Below are 25,425 nucleotides of genomic sequence, written 5' to 3' on the forward strand. Positions count from 1 at the left end.
GGGGTGCTCAGGCGCAGGGGCCTCTCTGAGGCCAAGGTGGTGACGATGAGCCCGCACACCCCCAGTGTAGGAGAGCCTCGGCTCCCCCAGAACCTGCTGGGGTCAGGCTGAGATGGGGGTGGTCGAACATCAGCTTGAATCAACCCACGAGCCCTGACCCAGGGGAGGACGCCGCTTGCCCGGCAGGCGGGCTGGCGTTCTCACCGCTTCCGTGGCCCAGACAGCTGGCTGGTCAGTGCCTCCATTCTTCCTGCTCCTCGTCAGCTATGGAGACGCCTCGGTCCTCAAGTAATGTCTGTCCTCGTGGGAATGTTACTCCAGAGTCCCCAGCAGAGACCAGATAGACTGGGGGCACCCACCCCGCAGGCCTGTTGTCCCGTCCACACTCGGGTGTCGAGGGCCGGCTGTTCTGTGGACAAGCGCCCCCTAACCGCCTCCAAAGCCCCTGTCTTCTTACAGACCAGCCGTGACCAGGTGGTCATCTCCCAGTAAGAAACTGGGTTACCACACCGCTTGATTCGTCTTTACAGTCACAACCCAGCCGAAGCCACGCTCCTCTCCTGACCAAGCCCCTGGCAGAGCCAGATCCCTCCTCGAGGTCTCAGAGGGGAGGTCCTGGGCCACCCTGGAGCTCTGGTGCCTGGGGAGGCTGTGCGCCAGCCTAACCGACGCGCCTGGCGAGTTGTCAGTCAGTTTCCGCAGTCCCGAGCCCGATGGCTCCACTTAGCCTAAGAGCGGTCTTTGGTCAACAGCAGAGGTGGACGTGGATGACCTTTCCTTCTGCCCCGAAGCATTCACTCCTCCCGCCTGTCCGACTGTCTTGGCTTTGACAACCATAAACACACAGAACAAGGGATTTAAATACATGGAAATAAATATAAGAAGGACAAAGAGCATAACTAGAACAAGCCCAGAGACTTCCTAAATCACATACAAAGAGTGCCTCGACAAATCCTAGGGAGTGTTTGACTCTAAATCTGGTCCTGAATGCTAGCAGCTCCTGGCCCTGGACGAGGCCCCACCTGCTCAAGGAGAGGGCGGCCTGGGACCTGCGTGCACGAGCGGCTTCATGCGGAGCAGCCTGTGGTTGCAAGGGGCTCCTGAGGCGAGTCCAGGCTTGGGCGTGAGTCACTCCCCTCCACTCCAGGATGAATGCCATGGACACGCACAGGCTCTGGTCCCTCTCACACTAAGCAGGCGCACTTCTCCTTTGCGTCTGAGACAGGATTTGACTTAATGTTTGCTGATGGCTCGTGAGCAGATGGAACAGGGCCTCCTCAACGATAACTGGACATGCTCGCCCCGTCCTGACAGCAAAGGACAGCAGGCTTCCAGGAAAGAGCCACGACGGTATTTCCCTTCAGCTAAATTCAATCAAGTCCTGGTGCAAGCCTACGGGAAGACATTATTCTGTTCCACTTTTCATACCATCTGACCTAGTCCCCTAGCAACAGGACTGCGGCTAAACAAAGGCAGTTGTTCAAATAATTATAAGCCGCATGTGAAGAGGCTAATCGCTTTAGTCTTGAAGTGTCAGTGATTCATAATCTTGGACTTTGGGTTTTGATGTATATTTTCATTGAAAACGTGGAGAAGGCCTGGCTCCATCTGGCAGCTGACAGCGCGGGAGCAGCGGGCGGTGTTGCCCTCTAGTGGCCTCGGAGCAGAGTGGGAACGGGCAGGACCATCTGCCCCCTCCCCGGCCAGTCCACCGATGGGGAGGACCAGCCAAGAGCACAGGGCCACCCCCTGCCCTGTGTCCCCTCGTGTCCAGGATGGGGTGCCCGGCACGTGTCAGCGAACGCTCGTGGGGTGAGACCAGCTCCAGGGGCAGTGTGCTCACTGCGCCACAGTGGCCCCAAGAGAGGCCCCCATCGCTGCCTCTGACGGCCTCTGGGAGGCTCACTCCACGTCTCTTTGGAGGCTGGCTGACTCCTTCACTGTGTTCAAACACCTCAGTCACAAACGAGAAAACTTTTAACATCAGGAACGGAATGTTTTCACCCTGAATGCCTCCTTCAAGATGAGACCGCACTGCTGAGGGTCACACCTATTCTCACACACAGCTCCTGGGCACATGCACTTCGGGGACAAGGGTGTCCTTCCTGTCAATCGTATAAAGTCACTGTTCCAATGTGTTTGGGGCTCGAGTCCATAAATCTTCCCTTCCTGGCAGCCCTGGAGGAGCAGAGGTCCAGCCACAAGCAACCACTACTCCCCCTGGCAGGTTTTTTATTCTTTAAGTCACAGGGCAGAGTCCTCAGAGAGAAAACTGTCTAAAAGTCACTGGACAGACTCAGAAGGGGACCCATAAGGGACAACTTGCAGTTGAAGCAGCCCCTCCACTGGGTGAAGGTGCTATGATGGACAGAGGGAGGGGCCGCCCCCCCCACTGCCCCCACCCCAGGACTTCTGCCTTCCATACCGGGATGAGCCCCTCCAAGCCCTTCCTTCTGGGGCCCAAAGGGGCACATCCTCCAGCGAAACAACTGGCGCTCAGGTGCCGGTCCCGAGACACGTCCCTGCACTTGGGATCTACCCATATGTGAGCCGGACCCAGCACCAGGCTGGGGGCCAGGGTTGGGGGCTGAGCCTCAGAGCTGCCCACAGGCCTGGTGGCATCCTTCTGCACCCTAACCTCTCGGAAAGCTCACGGCTGCTGTCCAAGAGAGGTCACAGAGAACCCACTCACTGACTTGGGTCTTGGGTCTTCTGTTTTGCATCCAGACTAGACCCGAAAGCCAAATGCATCTCTGGACCACACACCGCCGATGTTTTACTGAGTGCCAGGCCACGCCAGGCCCCGGGCCAGCTGCGGGGACATGGAGACGGCTCTGCTCGGCGGGACATCCTCAATTAGCCTCCACTGGCGCAGGCACCTGGCCTTTCCCAGGGGCCTGTTATGAACTGGGTGTCTGTGTCTCCCCAAATTCATACGTTGAAACCTGCCCCCCCAGTGATGGTATCTGGAGGTGGGACCTTTGGGAGATAATTCGGTTTAGATGAAGGCAGGAGCTCCAGGAGGGTCCCCCACGCACACGTGAGGGCACGTGAGAAGGCGGCTGTTCTCAAGCCAGGAAGCAGGCCTCCACCAAGAAGTTGGCGATGCCAAGCACCCTGACCAGGGACTTCCAGCCCAAGAACCGTGAGAAACACAGGGCACCCAGCCGGTGGCCTTTTGTTACAGCAGCCAGAGCTAACCCACAGTCGTGGGCATCGGCATCTGGCGGGCTCGTGCACAACCATTCAGATTCACAAGGTCCCCGAGCCCTTGAGCAGCCCCACGCCGCGTCAGAGAGCCGTGTCTGGACGAAAAGTGACATGCAAAGACCAAGGCCACAGAGCCCTCTCAGAGGCCGCGCTCCAGCTTCTCGAGAACTCACAAGTACAAGGGCGAGGCTGCCGCTGGACCCTGAGGTGGAGTGCGTCCTCCCAAGGCAGGGGCCGAGGGTCTGTTCTCACCAGGAAGTAGCCCCTGGCTTGAGGCTGCTCAGGTGAGACCCTCGGATGAGCGGCGGGCAAGGGAGCTGACGTGGGCGCGTCTCCCACCCTGACTGCGGAGGAGATGGGGGGATGCATGCAGCCCTGGGGCCCTGGACCTCCCCAGCTCTGAGAAGCAAGCTGGGAAGGAGCAGCATCTCCTGAGACTGCCAAGGCCGACCCGACCGCCAGCGAGGAGACTGGCTGGGGCCCAAACCTGGGTCTGTGGCCCAGCGGCCCCCTCAGGACAGCGCCCACGTGGGCGTCTGGAGGCTGACTGAGAAGCCCCGTGTCTGGGAAACCCCCGCTGTCTCAGGAGCCTGTTCTGTGTCTGGGGCAAGGTGTGGGGGCGTGGGGTGCTAAGCAGGAAGTGATGCATCCTGACACCAAGGAGCCGGCCGCGCACTTACCCCTTCCATGGGCGCCACGAGCAGGTCGTACAGGGCACGGAGCGGTGGCCTGGCGAACGAGCTCTGCCTCCTGGGAAGAGAGGAGGTCCCATCCTTGACGGGCGACATGGCGGTGCCAACCAGGCTGGTCATGCTCTGGCAGCTCCTGGGGAGAGAAGCGGGGTTGAAGCCGCAGGAGGCCGCCCTCCCCCTCAGGTACATTCAGAACACTGTCAGCACGGACGCACCGCGGGTGGCCCGGCTGCACACAACATCTACATGGGCTGTGGAGTTTTTCTGCATAATCAAATGTCCCGAAGCGCTGTTCAAAGCATTTAATTACATCCTTGTGTGGAGCGACTGGGCAGGTAAACGTGAGGACCATGAGAATTGGGGCAGCCACCAATCTGCCAGGAAGACAGTGCCCCGAGGCCCGTTAGTGTCCGGGGCGGGAGCCACAGACACGAGGCTCGTGGTGGCCCCGCCGGAGCCCCAGCGCAGCCCGAGGGGCAGGTCAGTTCAGGTGTGGCTGCAGGGTTCTGTTTTTAATGTATGGTCCATTGTTTCTAGGCAAAATTTTATCAGTACGGATGGTATTTTCAACCCCCAGGCCCCAACTTTCACACTCCTGACGTCAGGGGAAGCACGCTGACTGAAACCACTCGCCCTGGCCAGGCACCGCAGGAAACATTTGCGTGCACTATTTTACAACAGGAGGTCCTGGTGAGGAACGCAGAACTAACAAGCTACCGCCAACTGGAAGAATTCGGGAAAGGTCAAAAGGAGATGTCATGTGTCCTTCCACCTCCCAGAATCCTTGCTGGCATCCATCTTGGCTGAGCAATGCATGCACCAGCAGGAAGAACCCTGAGTCAGACTGGCCAGAGACAACCCAGAAACTGGCCTCATCAGCATAAAACCTGAGACTGCGAGCCACGTGGCAGAGCGGTCCTCCTGGGTTCCCTTATCCTCCTGCTCTCCCCCAGGGTGCCCCTTCCCAATAAAGTCTCTTGCTTAGTCAGCGTGTATGTCTCCTCGGAGAATTCATTTCTGAGTGTTAGACCAGAGCCCACCCTCAGGCCCTGGAAGGGGGTCCCCCTTCCTGCAAGAGCGACACAGGGTGAGAGCATCCGTGGAGTCGCTGTGGCCGCGGACGTGGGCAGGCCGGGGACGGAGAGGGGACAAAGCACCCAGGTGAGGGGGCGGTGGGCAGGGAAACAAGCCCGTTCCCACCGCAAGGGCAGGCTGCCCGCAAGCCTTGCTGAACCGGCCCTTCAGCCTGGTTGGCGTGGCCTCAGCACACCTCCAGTGACAGGCTCCGCAGAACTAGTAGACCGTCAGTGGTCCCTCAACCTTGATTCAGACACTGCACCATTCAGGAGCTTCTGCTATACGTTCAGGACCTTAAGACAGAGAGCAGGTCTCACAGCAGACTCAGCTAAGTCAGGGCTCTGGACGCAGGACTGGTGGCTCTGTGGTTGTTACCAAAGGGAAAAGCAGAACACGCCCCTGCCCAGCCCCCACCCCCATCCCCCCAGCCAAGGCAGGGTCCTTGACCATCTAAAGAAATGATGTGAAAGGTTTATTTGCATTTTTGAGACCTGGCTCTATCCCCTGGCCTTCCCCCAACCCTGCAGTGTTCTCAGCAACATCCCAACTCTAAACCCTAGGGCTGTACCATGTCAGGCTGAGAGCACCCTCCGCCCCCACCTGCTCCTACAAAAGAAGGAAGGGTAGAAGACTCGAGGGCCTGGGAGCCCGCTCACGGCACCCATCGGTCACCCTCACTCAGAAAACAAGTAATCACGAGCGACAGGGGCCGGGACATGTCTTTGTCATCAGAGCCAGTGAAGCACTGATAACCCTGGAGTGACACTCACAGGCTCACTTAATTCCCTGGAATCCACCACAATGAGCATTGCTCCCCTGAAAGAGCGAGCATCAAACCGTCCCCCCAGAGGAGAAAGTCTGGCGCCACATGTGGTGTCTGCAGGGCAGCGTGTGCTCCTACTCACAGCCTGTGTGCACTCACACCCTCGGGAGCCCGAGGTGCCCCCAGGACGGCGTGGGGGTGGAGCGAGGAGCAGCCAGACAGCAGCTCCCTTTCCCTGCACACCCCTCGCTAGACATGCGTCTGCCTGGACTGTGGGCTGGTGGCCCCATTCAGGCACCTGGTCTGATTAACCTGGCCAAGGACGTCCAGGGGAGTGCCATGTTCCCAGACAACGCTGTGTCCCCAAGTCCTAACAGGAACTGATGAGGTGCTCCCCAAGGCCCTGAACTAAACAGTTCCTACTGAGAGACCAGCTCAGCACCCTGAGCTTCCCTGGGCACCAGGAGGCCAGCTTGACCAAGCTACACGCCGTGGGGGCCGGGGGAGGCAGGAAGCAGTGGGGGGCTGCCTGGTGGACAGACCGTTTGCAAAAAGGGTACATGGTGCAGGATGGGGAGGACAGTGGCGAAGCATCTAGAACCTGGAGGTGCTGGGCGTCTCCACTGATGGGACAGTGAGTGGGGAGGTCTGGGCAGGAGGGCCAAGTGGGCTGGGGGACCTTTTTATTAAACCCGGGAAGTGCCAGAGGCACCTACCGGGGCCCAGCCACGCTAACCCTCTCAACACGCATCACGCCCACGAGGTGCCAGGTGTGGGTCCACAGAGGGCCGACCTGAGGGTCCCTGCACCGGGCTGTGGGGAAGGGTGTCCGTGGCACAGACTGTGCTGGTCACATAGAGCCGAGGGCAGGCTGTCGGGAAAAGGACCACTTGCTGTGGGTTAGCCTGCCTAGGGACAAGGCGGGGAAGGCCACTTCAAGACCAGGAACAATGCGGGGCAAAGCACTGGGACAGTGCTTGGGACAGTGGGGTTGGGACAGTGCTCGGGACAGTGGGGTTGGCACTGTTGGCACTGGGACAGTGGGGTGCCGGGGACAGAGCACTGAGGGAAGTGGACGGGGAGTGGGCTGTAGGGGGAGTGGGCTCGGCGGCTTGGCCTCTGGGCTCCGGCCCACACCCTTCAGCACCAGGCGTGCCTGAACGGGAAAACAACTCCACCAGGCCAGTTCCTTCCAAGGCTGATCAGAGAAAGGCCCCGCGGACTTCACCCTTCCCTGCAGGCCTCTGGTGGGGCTCCAGAGCTGGGACCAGGCTAGGACATGGTGATTCCACCCCTGGCCAGTTCAGGGGGGAAGCCAGTTGATGTCCCTGGTCAGGGCTGGTAAACACATGGCTGTCCGTGGCACTTCAGCGGGGGTTTCGGAGGACACTCTCCGGGCACCTGCACACTTCCAGGGGCAGGTCTCGGGCTAGGAAACTGCCCCCGCTCCCGCCCAGGGTCATAGGTGGGAGTAGCGGTTTCCTCACCTCCACAGAGCTGGCCTGGACAGACTGCAGTCAACCAGCTCCCTGTGTGTGCAGCTTCTGGTTTTTCCCTTTTTTCTTCTTTTCGCCTGTGGCTTCTTTTTTTACTATGACATTTGACATTCACAGTGACTAAGGGCAGCTCTCGCTGACCGACAACACACAGCCACGGCCCAGAGCCCTGGCTGAGCTGCCCGTGTGGGAGGCAGGGGGAGAGTCGGCCTCGCAGATGTGTGTCCTGCGGTCCCCTGGCTCCGAGCCCCGGCCGGAGTGGTTGACAAGTGTGAGCGGGTGTGTGGGAGGGTCCGCTCCCTGCTGTCCTCCTTCCTGGCAATGTCACCATGGCCCAGTGACCCCCTCGCACTGCGGGCGCTCGGCCACGGGCTGGGGCCTCGGTGACTGCACTGCTTCAGTTTCTGCGGCCCCTTTCAGCCTGGCTGACTTCTCTCTGCTTCGGCAATCTGGACTCAGATGGGGAAAGGATGTATGACAGGATGGACGCATCCCCTGTGACAAGCGTCTGAGCTGCGGGAGGGGCCGCACCCCCATCCAGGCTCCAGCCAGGCCCGCCACACCCACATCGCCGCTCAGGAGGCGGGGCGGCCCCTCCCCTAGGGACGAAGAGCCCAGCTTCAGAGAGGCCAGGAGGCTGCAGGGCAGGGCAGGGTCAGGCCTCCCACCTGCCGGGGAGCCGTTTTTTTGTGTCCCCCCTGCCCTGAGGAAACGCTGAGCCCCCTGCACTCACCTCTGCTCCCCACCCCGCTTTGCTGGGTCCACAAAGCTGACCTGACCGCGGCGGGCGGCCTCTCCCAGCTCTGCGGACGCAGGAAGGAGGGCTGGGCTCCCGGGACTCGCAGCCGCGCCGCCACGTGGCCCCAGCAGGGGGCGCCGGCTCGCCGTCCTCGAGGCCGTGTTCACTGCCAAGGACCCAGCTGGGCGCACAGACAGCCCAGCCCTCAGCACAGAGGGTTTTTCTCACACCGCGCCGCGGTCTTTATCAGCTCCTTCCTTAGGTGACGTTTATTAATCTGCTTCTGGAGAAATACTCCTTTTCTCTGCAGCACAGCCATCTGTGTGCTAACGGGATCGGAGAGGGACTGAGCGGTACCCGGGCCGGGAGGCTGGCAGGCTGGGGGAGCCACCTGGGCTCCGCGCCCTCGGCGGGCAGAGCTGCGAGGTGAGGTGTGAGGCGCCCCGAGCAGGGAGAGGCCGCGGTGGTTTATGTCTCTGGAACGATGACAAATGCCAGGCGGCCTGGGGAGCACGCACAGCTCGTGAATCTCCCTGGGGATGAAGAGATCTATTCCCCAGGCAGGGGATTTATAACGCAGGGCTGCAGAAGACCCTGTGCGCTGGGACTCGCTCAGGCTCACACGCTGACGCGGCCACACCCGAGGCCTGCCAGGTGCCCGGGGACACTGGGGACACTGCAGGATGCGCACTTGGAAGTCTCCACCCCAAGTGCCACTCTCAGCACCAGGTTAGCTGCCTTGACTTCCAGTCAGGGCCCCATTAAGGAGGGGAGTTGAGGGCACATGCAGAGCTGGTGTGGTGGGCCCCCCACCCCAACACACACACATTTCTCAGGCTTTCAGTCAAGACGGGGAGCCAGGTGAGCAGCAGAAATGGAGGAGCAGGGCTTAGGCCCCCAGAGATGGGACTAAGCAAGGGCCCCGCAAGGCCCGAAGACACCAGGGTCGGAGGTGGCCAGTCTGGCCCTGAGGTCCCATCCATCCCGCCGGTCCCTTTGCTCGGAGGGAGGAACCCAAACCTAAGTTTAGTGCATCCCAGAAACTCGCAAGAACCAGGGCTCCACTGCCACCCGGAGGTCTCGACACCACGAGAACAGGCCACCCTCCTCTGAGGAGGGACAGAGACCCGGCAGAACACAGGGGAGCAGCAAGCAAAGGGGCGATTCATGAAAGCACGGTGGGGCGGGCTGACTGAGGTGGCGCTGGGGGTGCCCCACAGGCTGCCCCCTGCTCCCGGACGTTCTCCGCCTTTCCCAGGACCTCCGCTCTGCTCTCAATCCCCTGCCAGCACTCAGGTCCTTCCCACCTGACCCCGTGCATGCAGGGCCAAGACAGGAGCTGAGCCAGGAACACTCCCCGGGGGCCCTGCCATCTTTAGGGCCACAGGAGGGAGGGGGCCTCAGCTGGGGTGGGCCTGGCCAGGCAGACACATGCCCGTCCCTGGAAGCCTCCCATAGTCAAGTCTCGCCTCAGACCCCAGCCCACCCCACCACAGGTGAGTAAATGGAGACTCTAGGCCTGAGGCCCTGAGGCCAAGGGCAGGGGCAGGGCCCCACTGGTTCTCAACAGTCAGGCATCAGGAAGCTGGGAGCCCAGGGCCCAGCACGGCCACAGTCTCAGGCCTTGCACCCTGTCTGGAGTGCTCGACAGAGAGATGCTGCACTGGGCACCCTGTGCTGTCTGCTTGCAGGACACATGCAGGTCAGGGTGCGCAGGCCGGGGGAGGACGGCTGGGAGGAAGGGGAGACAGCAGAAGGGGAGGCAGAGGTCCCCACAGTGCTGAGCTCCTTCTGGGTGCCACCCACCTTTGCTCAGGCAGCTCCTCTCCTGCCTTGAGGTCTGTATCACAGGTTCTCACTTTCCAGTGGCCAGTTCAGGAGGCTTCCTGTCTGCGCTCACAGTAGCAGGGTCCCAGGCCTTGGGGTCAGGGGTCCTGCTTCTGCTCCTCATGAGCTGTACGAGTCCCAAGAGGCCCCAGCCTTCCTCGGGGGGCATCCTGCCCCACATTCAAGGAGCTGGGAGTGGCCCTGGCAGAGGGGGGCTGAGCGCCTGCTCCATGGGCATCTGCTGCTGTGACCCACTGGGCTCCTCCTCCCCACCTTCAGCCCTGCCTGAGGCTCCAAAATCCCCTCGGGGCTCTGAAGTGTGTCCACTGAGGGAACGGGAGCTGGCCCGCCTGAGATCTGAATAAATGCCTGGGTTTTAAGGTACCAGCAGAAAGATTAATTGATGAACCCATTATATTCAAGCAGCCAGTGACTCTCCACCACGAACATCCTCACGTGAAGGCTGTCTCCTCAGGGAGGTGAAGGCTGCGTTTTATGTACTGATTCAATAAGCTATCGGTGCCGTCTGCCTGCTCACCTCCTCAGTCACCCAGCACCCGGCTCCCTGGCCGCTCCCTCCTTGGGGGGTGAGCTCAGGCAGAGACCCCCGCCCTTCCAGGGCTGCGACTCCTCTCAAGCCCAGGGACTAACCTGGGCCTCGAGGGGCTCCTCTTCTCCTGCTCTCATGGGCTCTCCCTGGAAGGCTGGTCAAGGGCTGGGACACACGCACCACCAAGGAGCTGGGGACAGCCCTCCTGCAGCAACCACGGCGTGGCCCACTCTGCTCTCTGCTCCATAGCCCAGTCGGGGGTGGGGGGGTCATCTAGGAAAACCCGATGCCCAGGCCAGCCTCACACAGGCTTTTCCTGCTGACCCCATTAGGGGCCCAAGTTGGGCACTGGGGGGACGGGCTTACCATGCACTCAGGGATGGAAAGAAGAGGTCACTGTGTGTGTGCCCTGCCCAGCTGATGCTAACACAGAAACACCCTTTCCAAAGGGCCTTGTACCCATGGTGATCTGTGGGTCCTGTCCCACACAGGACCTGTCCCCCCACAAACCCGTGGAGTCTCATGGAGTCTCACTCATTTTCAAAAACCCCCCAGAGCCAAATTAGTGTTGTACAAGGACAGAAGGCACCGCCTCAGAAGTGGTGAGCTCTCACTCACTGGAGGAGTTCAGGCAAAGGCTGTGACCACTTGGAGGGAGCCTTAGATGGGTGGGATCTGGGAGCTGGAGTTCTGTCTTTGGAGCTGGCCAGACATGGATCCTAACACTGGCCCTGTCACTGGGCCCATGTGACCTGCCCATCGGGAAGGTCCCGTTGGAGCCACACTGACATGGGCGCGTGGACCACACGTAGGGGCCCTCTCTTTAATCCCTTCTTTCCTGTCTGGTCATGGGAGGCTGGTCCCCCCGGACGGTGGTGCCACTCTCTTCCCACAGGACCCTCAGTCTTTGTCACCGACTCTCTTGGGGAACCCTGACCAGGCCGAGGAGTCTCGTTTGCCAATTCACCCTTCTGTGGGGGTGGCTGGGGTGCTAGCTGGAGGCTGCAGAGATGAGGGAGGGCCCTGGCCCCATCGTGGCCCCTCTCTAGAAGGGGGAACTGCAACATGCTGTTGCTCTCTGCTTTGGTTCCAACCACTGACATCTGGGCAATAAGAAAGCCCCTTCCTACCTCCCATCACACACACTGCCAGAGGGGAAAGAGCAAAGACAGTGGCAACAGCAGTCAGAACCCTTCTGGGATACTGGTTCTAATGGGTCCTGGCTGGGTGTACCTGCGCGGCCAGGGCACGGCCTGGGACCCAGAATCCCGGAGCAGTTGACAGCATATCCCGTTCCTCCTCTTTTCCTCAGTAAAAGTGACCTGCTGACTGCCCCTAGGTTCAGACACACACACACATGCATACTCGTACATGTGCACTGGCGTTCCAGCCCTCAGCATAACTTCTCAAGCATTCTGCAAGACGAGGGGCAGAGGCCCCTTTGAGCGCTGCTGCTCTGCCCAGTGGGGGACCCCAAGGTCAGGTACTAAATGAGAGAAGCACCGCTTTTCCTCACTAGCAGTGCTTGCTATGGGCTCAACACACAACTGTGTTTTCTGCCGAAGTGCAGAGGCAAGAAGAAAAACAGAGGTTGTGGGGACCTCAAGATCAAAGACCAAGCTGTGCAGTGTGTGGAGGGGAGGGGAGAATTCTACGGCCAAGTCTCACTGACTGGCATCTGCCACAGCAGCCTCATCCCCAGCCAGTCCAGCAGCCCATGGATCACAGAGCTGGAGGCCTGCAGTGGGGACCTGGCGCTGCTGCACACATGGCTGCTGCCGCCTCACTGCCTTGGGCTTGGGGACCAGCACTCTGCAAGTCCCCACAGTATTGGGGTCTGCAGAAAAGCCACCCAGACAGTGACACACCAGCCCCACCTCCTGGTCATGAAGGGGCAGAGAAAAAAGGCCTGCAGGAACCCCACGAGGTCAGGGCAGCTGGAAGGTTTGACCAGACACACAGCCCTGCACCTGCTGGGCAGCAGGTCTCCACCCTCCCAGCCTGTGTGTGCCCCTCAGCTGCGAGAGCCATGGCTGGGCTGGAAGATGGCAAGGGCCCATGCCATCCTAACCAGGATACCTCTGCTTCTGTGGGTCGCTAGGACGGACGGAGGTCAGCACCCCCCTACCTGGGCCTGTGGTTGACAGCAGAGGCCCGTGGCACCGAGCACCAAAGCTGAAAGAACAGACTGTTTCCTCTCCGCTGATCCACCTTCAGAAGCCTCTAGGAGGTCAGGACTAGAAAGCTGTGCAGAGATGGCAGGAGTTCCATTCCCGGCATCTTCCTGAGGGCAGGCTCGAGGCTTCAGGGAGGTCAGGCCTGACAGAGCAGCCGGGCAGTGAAGCCAGATTCCCGCACTTCCCCGGGCTGGCCCGCGCTCAGCCTGGCCACAGGCACTGACCGTGGTGTTTAACGAACCATTGTTTAGTGAGCTAGCCCGTGGTCCTGGGCTCACTGGACCTACCTCAGAGCTGCACGGAGTGACAACGAACATTTTTTCAAAACAAGCATCTCCATGATACAAAATTCATACCCCTTCCTGTCCAGGGATGATGAGCTAGGACCCTGGGTACACCCGGTTTGACCCCTTCCTTGCCTAGTACCCCAGGCCCTGGAGGAGGGGCTCCTGACCGCAGGCGCGCCTGAGATCAAGTGGGCCGCGCGCGGATGCCTGACAGCGGCCTCTGGCGAGTGCGCTGTCTCTCACACAAGCGACACAAGGTGGGACGGGAAGAGAAAGGGCGGGTGAGGCCACAACCCGGGGTGGTCAACAGCTGCTGCACAGGTACATGCACATTTCATCCCTTTCAAAGTTTATCGGGAGAATCCAAGTCTAACAGTGTCCTTCCCACTTCACTCAAGACAGCAGAAAGTCAGCACACCTACGAGCTCTCTGCACATTCCAAAGCCTAGCATGTGCTGTTCATACATGAGCTGCTGTAATTCCACGTTAAGGGAACCCTGCAAAGTAGGAAGCTTGTTCCCACTTCAGTGATGAGGAAAAGGCTGACAGTGACACGCGACAAGGCCAGACCTGACTCCTACACTCTTCATACGCTAGTTTACAACCAGGGATGGCAGCACTGGCAGAGCCGAGATCACCCGTCCCAGAGCCCGAGGAGCTGAGGCTGAGGACGGAGCCTCGACCCCACGCCTCCTCGCGCCCGGTCCTGTCCCTTCCAAGAAATGAGAGCTGTGAGGGACACCTGCGAAGGGCGCAGGGCTGCAGAGGAAACGGAGTGAGCCAGCCTGGGGTTTCAGCCTCCTGCCAACCAAATGCCAGTCCCTTCAGCCCTGGCTCCTGGCTCCCATCCCATCCGACTCACCCCTGGGAAAGTACACAGACGTTTGTCATCCTGACAGCACAATGATGGGAGGAAATCAGGGCCCGGAGCAGGAGCACATGGGGCACACGGGCCCCACCCACAACGGTCACTCCCTCCCGTGGCCCGCTCCTGCTGCCGCCCTTCAGAGGCAGGGGCCTCAGCGTCCAGGATGTCTTTCTGGAAAGGTCTCTCCAAATGTGACTCCCAGGTGTTGCCAACCAGTGACAGCGGGAGAAGTGCTCCTTAACCCCAACTGCCTCCCCTGTTCATGTGGACACAGCTCGGCTTACACCCCAGTGAAAAGACGCAGGGGCACACCACTTGGCAATTTCAACCTTGGCTCATCACAACACCTCTGAGGCCTATTTGGTCAAGTAGTGGAGACAGGCCCGGGTGTGGATGGGCTCCTCCCCGGCAATGCTGGCATCTGCTCCGTTGGCCTCCCTCAATCTCAGGCCAGAAAAGGTCCGCACAGGGGCCTGGCTGTGAGCTACAGGCAAAAGCTGACCAGGGAGAAAGTATGTGGCAGCCTCCCCTGGCATCTGGGAGATCAGCCCCGAGGCCACGGGAGGGAGCAGCCGACCGTCCCCCAGGCCTCCCACCCAGCCAAGATGGACGGTCACATCAGGTCTGCCATGCTTCCTCCCCCGACCCAGAGGGGCTGCTGTGACCCCAAGGGCCAGAGCACCACGCTCGCCCCTACAGACCCCCATCCCGCCAGAGCCCACACAGCTGGAAGGTCACGGAAGCCACACGGCCCGGGGGCAGGGCCACGCGCACCTGTTAAAAAGGTTGTTGCGGCGAACCATCCGAAGAAAGCCAGTGGGGTCGGTGACCGAGTTGAGCCTATCGTTCATCTCCTCGAACTGCTGGTCCGTGACGTCTCCAGCTTCACTGTCGGTCTCGCTGCTGGCACAGGCCCTGCGGGGAGACAGCAGAGAAAGGTGCCGAGTGCTGCAGGCCTGCTCTGAGGCCCTGTCCGTTGGCTCTACCATGGCTCGGCTCCTCCCGAGTCCCCGCCTGCTCCCCTTGTCCCCCTTCTGCTCCCCGCAGTCTGCCTGCTCACTGGCTGCAAATCCCCTTCAGGAAGCGGTTGCACCAAGGCCTGGGTTGCACTCCCTGTATCCAGCATGTGCCCCACATGGACGGGGTGTGGAATTGCCCTTTGCTGAATGAATGGCACCACTCGCTGTGTCCTGCCGGCTGGCGGCACTCCGCCAGCACAGGGCTTGGGCAAGTGCTCGGTGTGGCAGGAGTTCTGGTCCATTCCAGCTCAGAACCAGTAACTAAGCACCTGCCTGTGCCAGGCACCATACCAGGCAGGGGATGCACAGTCCCTAAAGGCACTTTTCCAGACAAGGAGACAGACATGCCCAAGAGTGGCTGCAAGGCCAGGCAGCAGGGGACTGTTTGAAATGTAGGCTTGAGAAACGTGGCTGATTGAAGCCCATTCCAAGGTCAGCATGAAGATGTTATAAGTTTTGAATTACTAAATTCGTATTTCCCCTATGACAGACTGTGAAAGAACATCTCACAATGGGTTTTAAATAAACAGAAGTACTCAGGAGTGCCTGGACTCACCAGTCTGATTAACAGAGGGTATATTAAATGTAGAAGCCATATGAGAGAGCAAGCAGAGGCAGCTCGAGCAGCCGCAGACATGCAGAGGGAGTGCTGGCCGCCCCAGGTCCCCACCGCGACCCCGGCCACCGCACCTGGGGCTCAGCAAAGGCCACTCCATATGTGGAGCCCTGCCTTCCTTTAGCGCCCACTGCTTCCAGACTCTGGAAATGCAGAGTGACGTCCCGCTCACAGGCAACTCCCAGCCCGCAGGGCAACTGTGTTTAAAGCTCCTGCTGCCTAAGGAGCGGGTGGAGGGGTAGAGAGCACTGGAGGCACAGGACAGACTCACGGACCAGCCACACAAGCTGCTCACGTGCAGGAGAAGTGGCACCTGGGAAGGGACAGACCCGCTGCCAGAGAGAAGAGGCTCGGTGCACCAAGCCTTGGGTTGAAGGTGAGCCTGGCCTGCCTCGGACAGCCAGGCTAGTGAGCCCCTGGCGTCAGGGTCACAGGACAGAGAAGGAGATGACGCCCCCCCGGGTTGTCCTGGGGCCGAGATGCAGCATGTGACGCCGCTTAGTAAACCTGAGTCAGTTCAGTTTAGTCGCTCAGTCGAGTCCGACTCTTAGCGACCCCATGAACCACAGCACACCAGGCCTCCCTGTCCATCACCAACTCCCAGAGTTCACTCAAACTCATGTCCACAGAGTCGGTGATGCCATCCAGCCATCTCATTCTCTGTCGTCCCCATCTCCTCCCACCCTCAATCCCTCCCAGCATCAGACTCTTTTCCAGTGAGTCAACTCGTCACATGAGGTGACCAAAGTATTGCAGTTTCAGCTTTAGCATCAGTCCTTCCAATGAACACCCAGGATTGATCTCCTCTAGAATGGACTGGTTGGATCTCCTTGCAGTCCAAGGGACTCTCAACCTGAAGGCTCTATGTAAATGTCGGCCCAGATGAGAGGGTCCATTTTATGTATCAACTTGAGCGGTCCCCAGGGTGCCCGGCCCAGCGTTACTCTGGGTGTGCCTATGAGGGCATTTCCGGGTGAGATTAACACTGGAATCTAGACTGAGGAAAGCAGACTGCCCTCCCCGGGTCGTGTTGGTGGGCTGTCCAACCCACTGAGCATCTGCACTGGATGAGAAGAGGGAGTGACAGAGGCCTCCCCACCCGCTCCCCTGGAGCTGGAGTGTGGCGCTTCCCACCTCAGATGTGGACACCCCACAACTTACAGCACTGGCTCTCCGTCTCTGGCTTGCCAACAGCAGACCTGGGGCGTCTCAGCCTTCAGAACCATGTGAGCCAATTCCCCACAACAAAGCCCGTGCATGTGTGTGCCCTATTGGTCCTGTTTCTCTAGAGAGCCTAGCATGAGGCCCTGGAGCCCTTGGAGAAGATCACACCAACGCCCCACCCCTGGGAGACGGACAGCCTTCAGGGATGGCAAAGAGGTGTGATCTCAGAGCCAGCTACTCTCCTTCATCCCAGAACCATACCAATAGCTGATCAAGGCATTACTAGCCCAACTTCTTCCTGGCCCCCACAACTGAACCCACCCTGCAAACCCAGCACAGTGCCTGGCACACAGCAGGTGTACAGGGAAGGAAGATCAAACAATGCCAACACTAGGGAGCATCTTACAACATGCAGGGTATTTCTAGCCAGATGTGATTTCATCTGGACAGCAAGTCTGTGAGGCAGCTCTCGTCATCGCCTCTAGGTCTGGAGAAGCTGAGGAGCTAGCCCAGGAGCACTCAGCGGCAAAGCCAGGCCTGCCTCCCGCCCCTACCCCTCTGAGGTTTCAAGCCTCTCGCACAGTCCATCTCTCTCTGCTGGGGTTTGACAGGAGAGGGAGGGAATGAAGACAAGAAACAAGAGGAACCAGGAAACTTCTGAGCACCTAAACAAATCACGGTGCCTCCACCCTGCTGGAGAGCAGGGAATGAAGCTTTATTCCTCTTGCCACCCCACGGGTGTCAGTCGACCAGGCCAGCAGCTGAAGGCTGAAAATGCTCCCTTGGGAGCTCAGGGCCCTTCATGGAGACCCTGGTAAATATCACTCAACAAGCTCTTCTGTCCAGGGACACATTTATCATCTGAACATGACGGCCTGCTCGGAGCTGAGAAATCTGCTTGTCATTCAGTGCTTAGCAAAGGGGAGAAGAATTGACTGAACCGGTATCAGCCTCCATTATCTTGCAGTCCCGCTCTCACTGTCAGCTGCGGACGGAGCCCTCAGAATCTTATGCTTAATGCGGTTGTTTCCTATTTCCTGACCCTTCAGAGTATTAACACCAAAGGGAAAAACAAACAGGTGATGTCACAGATAAGGGCATCTCCCATTTACAAAGCGAGCCTCATCCGTACAGCAGGGAGCCCGAGTGCCTTGCCATCAGTGGTTGTCATATCACAATCACAGCCCTCTCATCTCTCTAAGGGACTTTCTAGTAGCTAGTCTGGTTCCGTGCACTTCGATCCAACAAGGATTACTAACCGAGACCCACATGCAAGAGCCACAGAGGCCAAACAGAAGACAGTGACATGCCTTCAAGGTACAATACATCCAGTATGAGCAGCAACCACTGGCCGAGGGGTGTTAAGAGGGAGGCAGGAGGGTGGCAGCCTGGAGGCAAGACAGGGAGGGTGCAAGAGCCCTCTGGAATCAGCGGCATCTGAGGGGCACTGGAAGGCCAGCTTGGACAGGAAGGGGCTGGGGTGGTATGTGGGAATCTGGGGATGGAATGGTATGAGAAGGCATGGAGGTAAGAGAGCGGGGGGCTCTCTGGGGCCCAGGGACTAGCCCAGATGAGCTGGAGGAGATGGTAAGAGTGGCAGAGAGGAAGGAGAGAGAGGTGGAGGGCCTTGAACCTGGAAGGCAGTGGAGAGCTGTCAGTCCAGGCTTCTGGTGGGCTCAGGGCGGTTGTCTGAGAGGCAGTCAGCTGGCCCAGAGTGGAGAACATGGACTACACAGGGAGGAGAGAGAAAGTCAGGGAGCTTTTAGCAGCACTGCTCAGAAGTAGCCCTGAAGACCGTTGGCCCCTCACACCTACTGGGAGCCCCATGCTCAGGAGTCACTATTGTGTTAATACATCAATGTGCCTGGGTCTCAACATGCCAAGTGAGGCAAGCTTTCCACAGCCCTCGGGCTTGGAGATCTGGGTAGCAGCTCCCTCCTCCCCCAGATCCCATCTCCCTATAAGTGAACATTCCTGGCTGTGACCCCACGTTCCTGGTTCCTCCTCATTATTTGCTCTCTGTTGTCACCAACAATGGTTCTGCTTGTCCTGTGGTTGGGCCAACTTAACTCATGAGTCTAGACGTGTAAACTAGGGTGTTAAGGTGGAGAGTGAGAAAGTGAGAGCTATCGGGAAAATATTACCACACAGGGAACTTGTCTGCCTAAAACTCACTGAAGGAAAAGGATAAAAGACAACTAGCAGTTAATTTATAGCAGGCGGGCCAGCGGTGGCAGATAAAGAAACTGCAAACAGGAGCCGGTCTTCAGTGGGAGCGGAGCGGGTTTGGTTTGCACACACTGAACATGCAGTCAGGGCTCCGTGTTGGTGATGCTGAGTGTGCAGACACTGACTCTGTTATTTAGATGATCTTCATTCCAAAAGGGCTGGAGACTTAGAAATTCAAGTCTGGTGCTGAAGACAGAGCTTGGGACCAATTGTTTACCCAGTAAGTATTATTAAATATTTGTTATATATATCCTGCTATGCCAGGTTCTAGTTCCAGGTAAAATGGAGTAAGCACATACCACTCCATCTTTCTGAATGAATATAACTACACACTCTGTCTGGACTGCATGGAATAGGATATCTGAGGAACATGAAAAATTAATATCAGGCAACTGTGGGAAGAAGACCAGAATTCAAAATGGCACCAGATCACAACTGAACGCCACATTGTTTGTCTCTGTAGACTCCATCAGACCAGCTCCCCCTTCTCTGGAGCCACTCTTCTCTGCAGAAGTGGGCATCAGCATGAACAGAGACCTCCAGGAGAAGCGCTCTATTTCCAGCTCAGAGAGACCAGAGAAAATCCCCCATTTTTCTTATTCTCTCATGTCTGTTCTCATGTTCCAGGCCACAAACAATCCTGTCAATTGACCTACTCTAAAATAATCACTAATGGAAGAAGAAAAATGACGTAAGAAGGCATCAGGAACATCGAGAAAGAAGGGAGAGCAATATAAATATCAAACATCTGAATAAATGTAACAGACTGTTCTTCTCCTCACACTGTCTCCGAGAGTTTTCACATAAGTAGATGTAGTATATAAGACAAATGCAAGATGTGGGGGTGGGGAGGGTGTGGTGGCAGACGTTCCCATATGGTGATAAGACTTTTACATTTCATTCAAATTAATAAAGTATCAACACAAGTAAACTGCAAACTATAAAAGGTATGTATGTATTAAAAAGGTTGGCTTGAAGCTCAACATTCAGAAAATAAAGATCATGGCATCTGGTCCCATCACTTCATGGGAAATAGATGGAAAAACAGTGGAAACAGTGTCAGACTTTGTTTTTTTGGGCTCCAAAATCACTGCAGATGCTGATTGCAGCCATGAAATTAAAAGACGCTTGCTCCTTGGAAGGAAAGTTATGACCAACCTTGATAGTATATTAAAAAGCAGAGACATTACTTTGCCAACCAAGGTCCGTCTAGTCAAGGCAATGGTTTTTCCCGTGGTCATGTATGGATGTGAGAGTTGGACTGTGAAGAAGGCTGATCGCCGAAGAATCGATGCTTTTGAACTGTGGTGTTGGAGAAGACTCTTGAGAGTCCCTTACACTGCAAGGAGATCCAAACAGTCCATTCTAAAGGAGATCAATCCTGGATGTTCACTGGAGGGACTGATGCTAAAGCTGAAACTGCAATACTTTGGCCACCTCATGCGACGAGTTGACTCACTGGAAAAGACTCTGATGCTGGGAAAGGTTGGGGGCGGGAGGAGAAGGGGACGACGGAGAATGAGATGGCTGGATGGCATCACCGACTCTGTGGACATGAGTTTGAGTGAACTCCGGGAGTTAGTGATGGACAGGGAGGCCTGGCATGCTGTGATTCATGGGGTCGCGGAGAGTCGGACACGACTGAGCAACTGAATTGAACTGAACTGAATCTCTAGAATAATTACTTTAAAAGTTATAAAAGAGACATAGTCAAAGACATAAGAGATAAGTTAAAATGAATATTTAAAAAGTTCAAAACTCCAAAATAAGGCAGGAGTGGGGAAACAGAGGAATAAAAAACAAAGAACAGAAAACAAATATTCAAATATTGATATGGCATACATAAACTCACACATATCAATAATTATATTAAACCTATATGGCCTAAATATAGAAGCTGACAGAATGGAATTTTAATATAATCAAATTAAATGCTTCTACAGGAAAGTCTCCTCAAATATAATGATATTAGAAGGAGTAAAGTAAAAGGCAAAGAGATAGACCATGCAAATATTATTCCAAAAAAAAGCTGGAGTGGTTAACAAGTAGACTTGTATACAAGTAGACTTCAAAGCAAAGAAAATTACCAGGGATAAAGAGGGACATTACACAATGATAAAAGGGCCAATTCATCAGGAACTCACAACGGTTCTAAATGTGTTTTCACCTTTCAAGAGAGCTTCAAAATATATGATGCAAAAAGTGACAGAACTGAAAAGTGAGGTGCATAAATTGAGACTTCAATGCCCTTTCTCAGTAGCTGACAGAATTGGTACACAAAAAAGCAATAAGATACAGAAGAACTTAACAATACCATCAACTAACTGAATGTAACTGACATTCAGAGAAAACTCCACCCAACAAAAGTTCAATACATATTCTTGTCAAATTCATAGCAAGTATTCCCAAGATAGACCATACCCTTGGTCATAAAACAAACTTTAATAGTTTTTTTTTTTAATTAAAATCATGCAAATAAGTTCTTCACCCACCATGGATTTAGATTTGAAAGTAAAAAAGCAACAGGAAAGTCTCCAAACTCTTGGAAACTGAACAACTCACTTCTAAATAATTGTTATACAAGAAGCCTTAAGTGAAATTGGGAAATATTTTAAGCTGGACAAACTCTAAGTACAACATAAAATTTGTGGGACATAAATAAAGACTTAGAGATATATTTATAGCCCTAAATGCTTATATCAAAAAAGAAAGGACTGGGACTTCCCTGGTGGTCCAGTGGTTAAGAACCCACCTTCCAATGCAGGGGGCATGAGTAAGATCCCACATCAGGGAACTAAGATCCCATATGCCGTGGGACAACTAAGCTTGCACACTGCAATGAGAGAGCCCACATGCTATGACTAAAGAAGCCCATGTGCTCTGCAACAAGAGACGCCCCCATGCCACAACAAAGAGGCCATGCAGCCGAAATTTTTATAAAAGGTGTTGTGGGGGGCGGGGCGGGTGTGCTGAAATGACAAGAAGGTGGATGTGCCAATACTCATGTCATACAAAGGCTATAAGGAAAGACAAAGGACACTATACAATAAAAAGATTAATACAAGAAGAGACTATTATACTCATTAACATATATGTTCCCAATATCCGTCTAGTCAAGGCAATGGTTTTTCCCGTGGTCATGTATGGATGTGAGAGTTGGACTGTGAAGAAAGCTGATCGCTGTAGAATTGATGCTTTTGAACTGTGGTGTTGGAGAAGACTCTTGAGAGTCCCTTATACTGCAAGGAGATCCAACCAGTCCATTCTAAAGGAGATCAATCCTGGGTGTTCATTGGAAGGACTGATGCTAAAGCTGAAACTCCAATACTTTGGCCAACTCATGCGATGAGTTGACTCACTGGAAAAGACTCTGATGCTGGGAAAGGTTGGGGGCAGGAGGAGAAGGGGACGACAGAGAATGAGATGGCTGGATGGCATCACTGACTCTGTGGACATGAGTTTGAGTGTACTCTGGGAGTTGGTGATGGACAGGGAGGCCTGGCGTGCTGTGATTCATGGGGTCGTGGAGAGTCGGACACGACTGAGCGACTGAACTGAACTGAACTGAACTGAAGTTCTGGGAGTTGGTGATGGACAGGGAGGCCTGGAGTGCTGTGACTCATGGGGTCGCAAAGAGTCGGACAAGACTGAGTGACTGAACTGAAGTGCATAAAACAAATACTAACAGACCCAAAGGGAGAAACTGATGGGAATATAATAATAATAGGGGACTTTAACACCTCACTGACATCAACGGGCAGATCTTCCAGACAGAAAACCAATAAGGCAATAGAGATCCTAAATGACACAATAGAACAGTTAGACTTAGTTGATATTTTCAGATATTACATCCAAAAGCTCAGAATACACATTCTTTTCAAGCATACCTGGAACATCTTCTATGGTCGACCACATACTGGGACACAAAACAAGCCTCAACAAATTTAAGAGGATAGAATTATTTCAACAATCTTTTGTGACCTCTACAGCATGAAACTACATGGAAAGAAAAGACAAAAATAATAAAAAATGATTATATGGAAACTAAACAACATGTTACTAAAAAACCAATCGGTCAACAATGAAATCAAAGAGGAAATTAAAAAATACCTCAAGACAATGACAATAAAAACATAACCATACAAAATCTATGTGATGCAGCAAAAGCAGTTCTAAGAAGGAAGTCCATAGCAATATAGGCCTTCCTCAAAAAACAAGAAAAATCTCAAATAAACAACTTAACCTACCATCTGAAAGAAATAGAAAAAGAAGAACAAACAGAACATAAAGTCAGCAGAAGTAAAGAAATAATAAATATCATAAAGGAAATAAAAGAGAGAAAATAACAATTTAAAAAAATCAATAAAACCAAGTGCTGATTTTTTGAACGGATAGACAAAATTGGCAAACCTCTGGCCAGGCTCACCAAGAAGAAAAGAGCAAGGACCCAATAAGCAAAATAAAAAATGAAAGAGGAGAAATAACAACAGATATTTCTGAAATACAAAACAAGAAGAGAATACTATGAAAAATTACACACCAACAAATTGGACAACCTAATACTTTGGCCACCTCATGCGACGAGTTGACTCGCTGGAAAAGACTCTGATGCTGGGAGCGATTGGGGGTAGGAGGAGATGGGGACGACAGAGAATGAGGTGGCTGGATGGCATCACCAACTCGATGGACATGAGTTTGAGTGAACTCCGGGAGTTGGTGATGGACAGGGAGGCCTGGCGTGCTGTGGTTCATGGGGTCGCTAAGAGTCGGACACGACTGAGCGACTGAACTGACTGAACTGAAAAGGAATGGACAAGTTTCTAGGAACGTACAGCCTACCAAAAGTGAATCAAGAAGAAACAGATCATCTGAACGGACCAATCCCTATTAGTGAAATAGAATCTGTTAAAAAAATAATTTAAATCTCACTGCAAACAGAAGTCCAAGACCGGATGGTTTCACACGGGATTCCACTAAATATATAAACAACTTATACCAATCCTTCTCAAACTCTTCTAAAAGACTGAAGAGGAGGGAACACTCTCAAAGTCATTCTATGAAGCCACAATCACTCTGATACCAAAACCAACACTACCAGAAAAGAAAATTACATGCCAATATCTTTGATGAATATAGATGCAAAAATCCTCAACAAAATATTAGCACACCAAATACAACAACAGATAAAAGGATCATACACCATGATCAAGCTAGTTCATTCCAAGGTCACAAGGATGATTCAACAGATGCAAATCAATGTGATATACCACCACAATAAAAGACAAAAACCATATAACCATTCAATAGATGGAGAAAAAGCATTTGAAAAAAATTCTTCATTTATTCATTATAAAAAAGTTCTTACCAAAGTGGGTATAGAAGGAACATATCTCAACATAATAAAAGCCATTTATGACAAACCAACAGCCAGTATAACAGTAAATGGTGAAAAGCTGAACACCTTCCCACTAAAATCTGGAACAAGACGAGGATGCCCACTCTCACCACTTAAGTTCAACCTTATATTGGAAGTCTTAGCTACAGCATTCCAGACGAAAAAAAAAGAAATAAAATTGAAGGGAAGAGGTAAAACTGTCGTCATATGCAGATGATGTGATGCTCTAAACAGAACATCCCAAAGACTCCACACAAAAACTACTAAAACGGATAAACAAAGTCAGCAGGGTAGCAGGACACAAGATTAACATACAGAACTCTTTTGCATTTCTCTACACTAACGATGAAATATCAGAAAAACAAAGAAAAAAATCCCTTTTAAAATTGTATCAAAAAAAAAAAAAAAAAACAAACCCACCTAGGAATAAACCTGACCACAGAGGAAAAGACATATATGCTGAGAACTATGAGACACTGATAAAGGAAACTGAAGATGTCTCAAAGAAATGTAACGCTATCCCGCACTCTAGGACTGGAAGAATTCATATTGTTAAAATGGCCATACCACCCAAAACAGTTTACAAATTTAATGTGATCCCTATCAAATTATCTCATGACATTTTTTCACAGAACCAGAACAAATAATCTTAAAATTTATATGGAATAGCAAAAGACCCAGAATTGCCAAAGCAATCCTGAAGAAAAAGAACAAAAGTGGAGGCATAACCCTCTTGGACTTCAGACAATACTGCACAGCTACAGAATTCAAAGCAGTGTGGTATTGGCACAAAAACAGACATATGGATCAATGGAACAGAACTGAGAGCCCAGAAATAAACCCATACATTTATGATCAGTTAATCTTAGCCAAAGGAAGTAAAAATATACAATGGAGTAAAGATAGGAAGTAGTATTGGGAAAGCTGAACAACTGCATGTAAATCAAAACAGAACTTTCCCTCCCACATACACAAAAATAAACTCAAAATAGATTAAAGACTTAAATATAAAATAAGACATCATACAACTACTAGAAGAGAATATAAGCAAAACACTGTCTGACAAAAATTGTAGCAATGTTTTCTTAGGTCAGTCTTTCAAGGTGAAAGAAACAAAAGCAAAAATACACAAATGGGGCATCATCAAACTCACAAGCTTTTGCACAGGAAAGAAAACCGTAAATAAAATGAAAAAACAACCTATGGACCGGGAGAAAATAATTACAAATGATGTGAGCAACAAGGGCTTAATTTCCAAAATAAACAGTTCAGACAGCTCAATATAAAAAAATAAAACAGTAACCCAAGCAAAAACT

General features: G+C 53.9%; 1 protein-coding gene across 4 annotated transcripts in view; it reads right to left on the reverse strand.

Annotated features, from left to right (window-relative positions):
• Window positions 1-25,425, reverse strand: part of TTC28 (tetratricopeptide repeat domain 28) — a 599,524-nt gene that overhangs the window by 19,820 nt on the left and 554,279 nt on the right. For all 4 annotated transcript variants that reach the window (XM_055405053.2, XM_055405052.2, XM_055405055.2 and 1 more), the window contains 2 exons: window positions 14,461-14,601; window positions 3,891-4,035 (listed from right to left, as the gene is read on the reverse strand). In XM_055405053.2, the coding sequence (XP_055261028.2) occupies window positions 3,891-4,035; window positions 14,461-14,601 (286 nt within the window). The remainder of the gene's footprint in view (window positions 1-3,890; window positions 4,036-14,460; window positions 14,602-25,425) is intronic.

The sequence above is a fragment of the Moschus berezovskii genome, chromosome 19 (assembly GCF_049115385.1).
Source record: "Moschus berezovskii isolate FMDL1 chromosome 19, NW_MosBer_1.0, whole genome shotgun sequence".
Taxonomy (NCBI): domain Eukaryota; kingdom Metazoa; phylum Chordata; class Mammalia; order Artiodactyla; family Moschidae; genus Moschus; species Moschus berezovskii.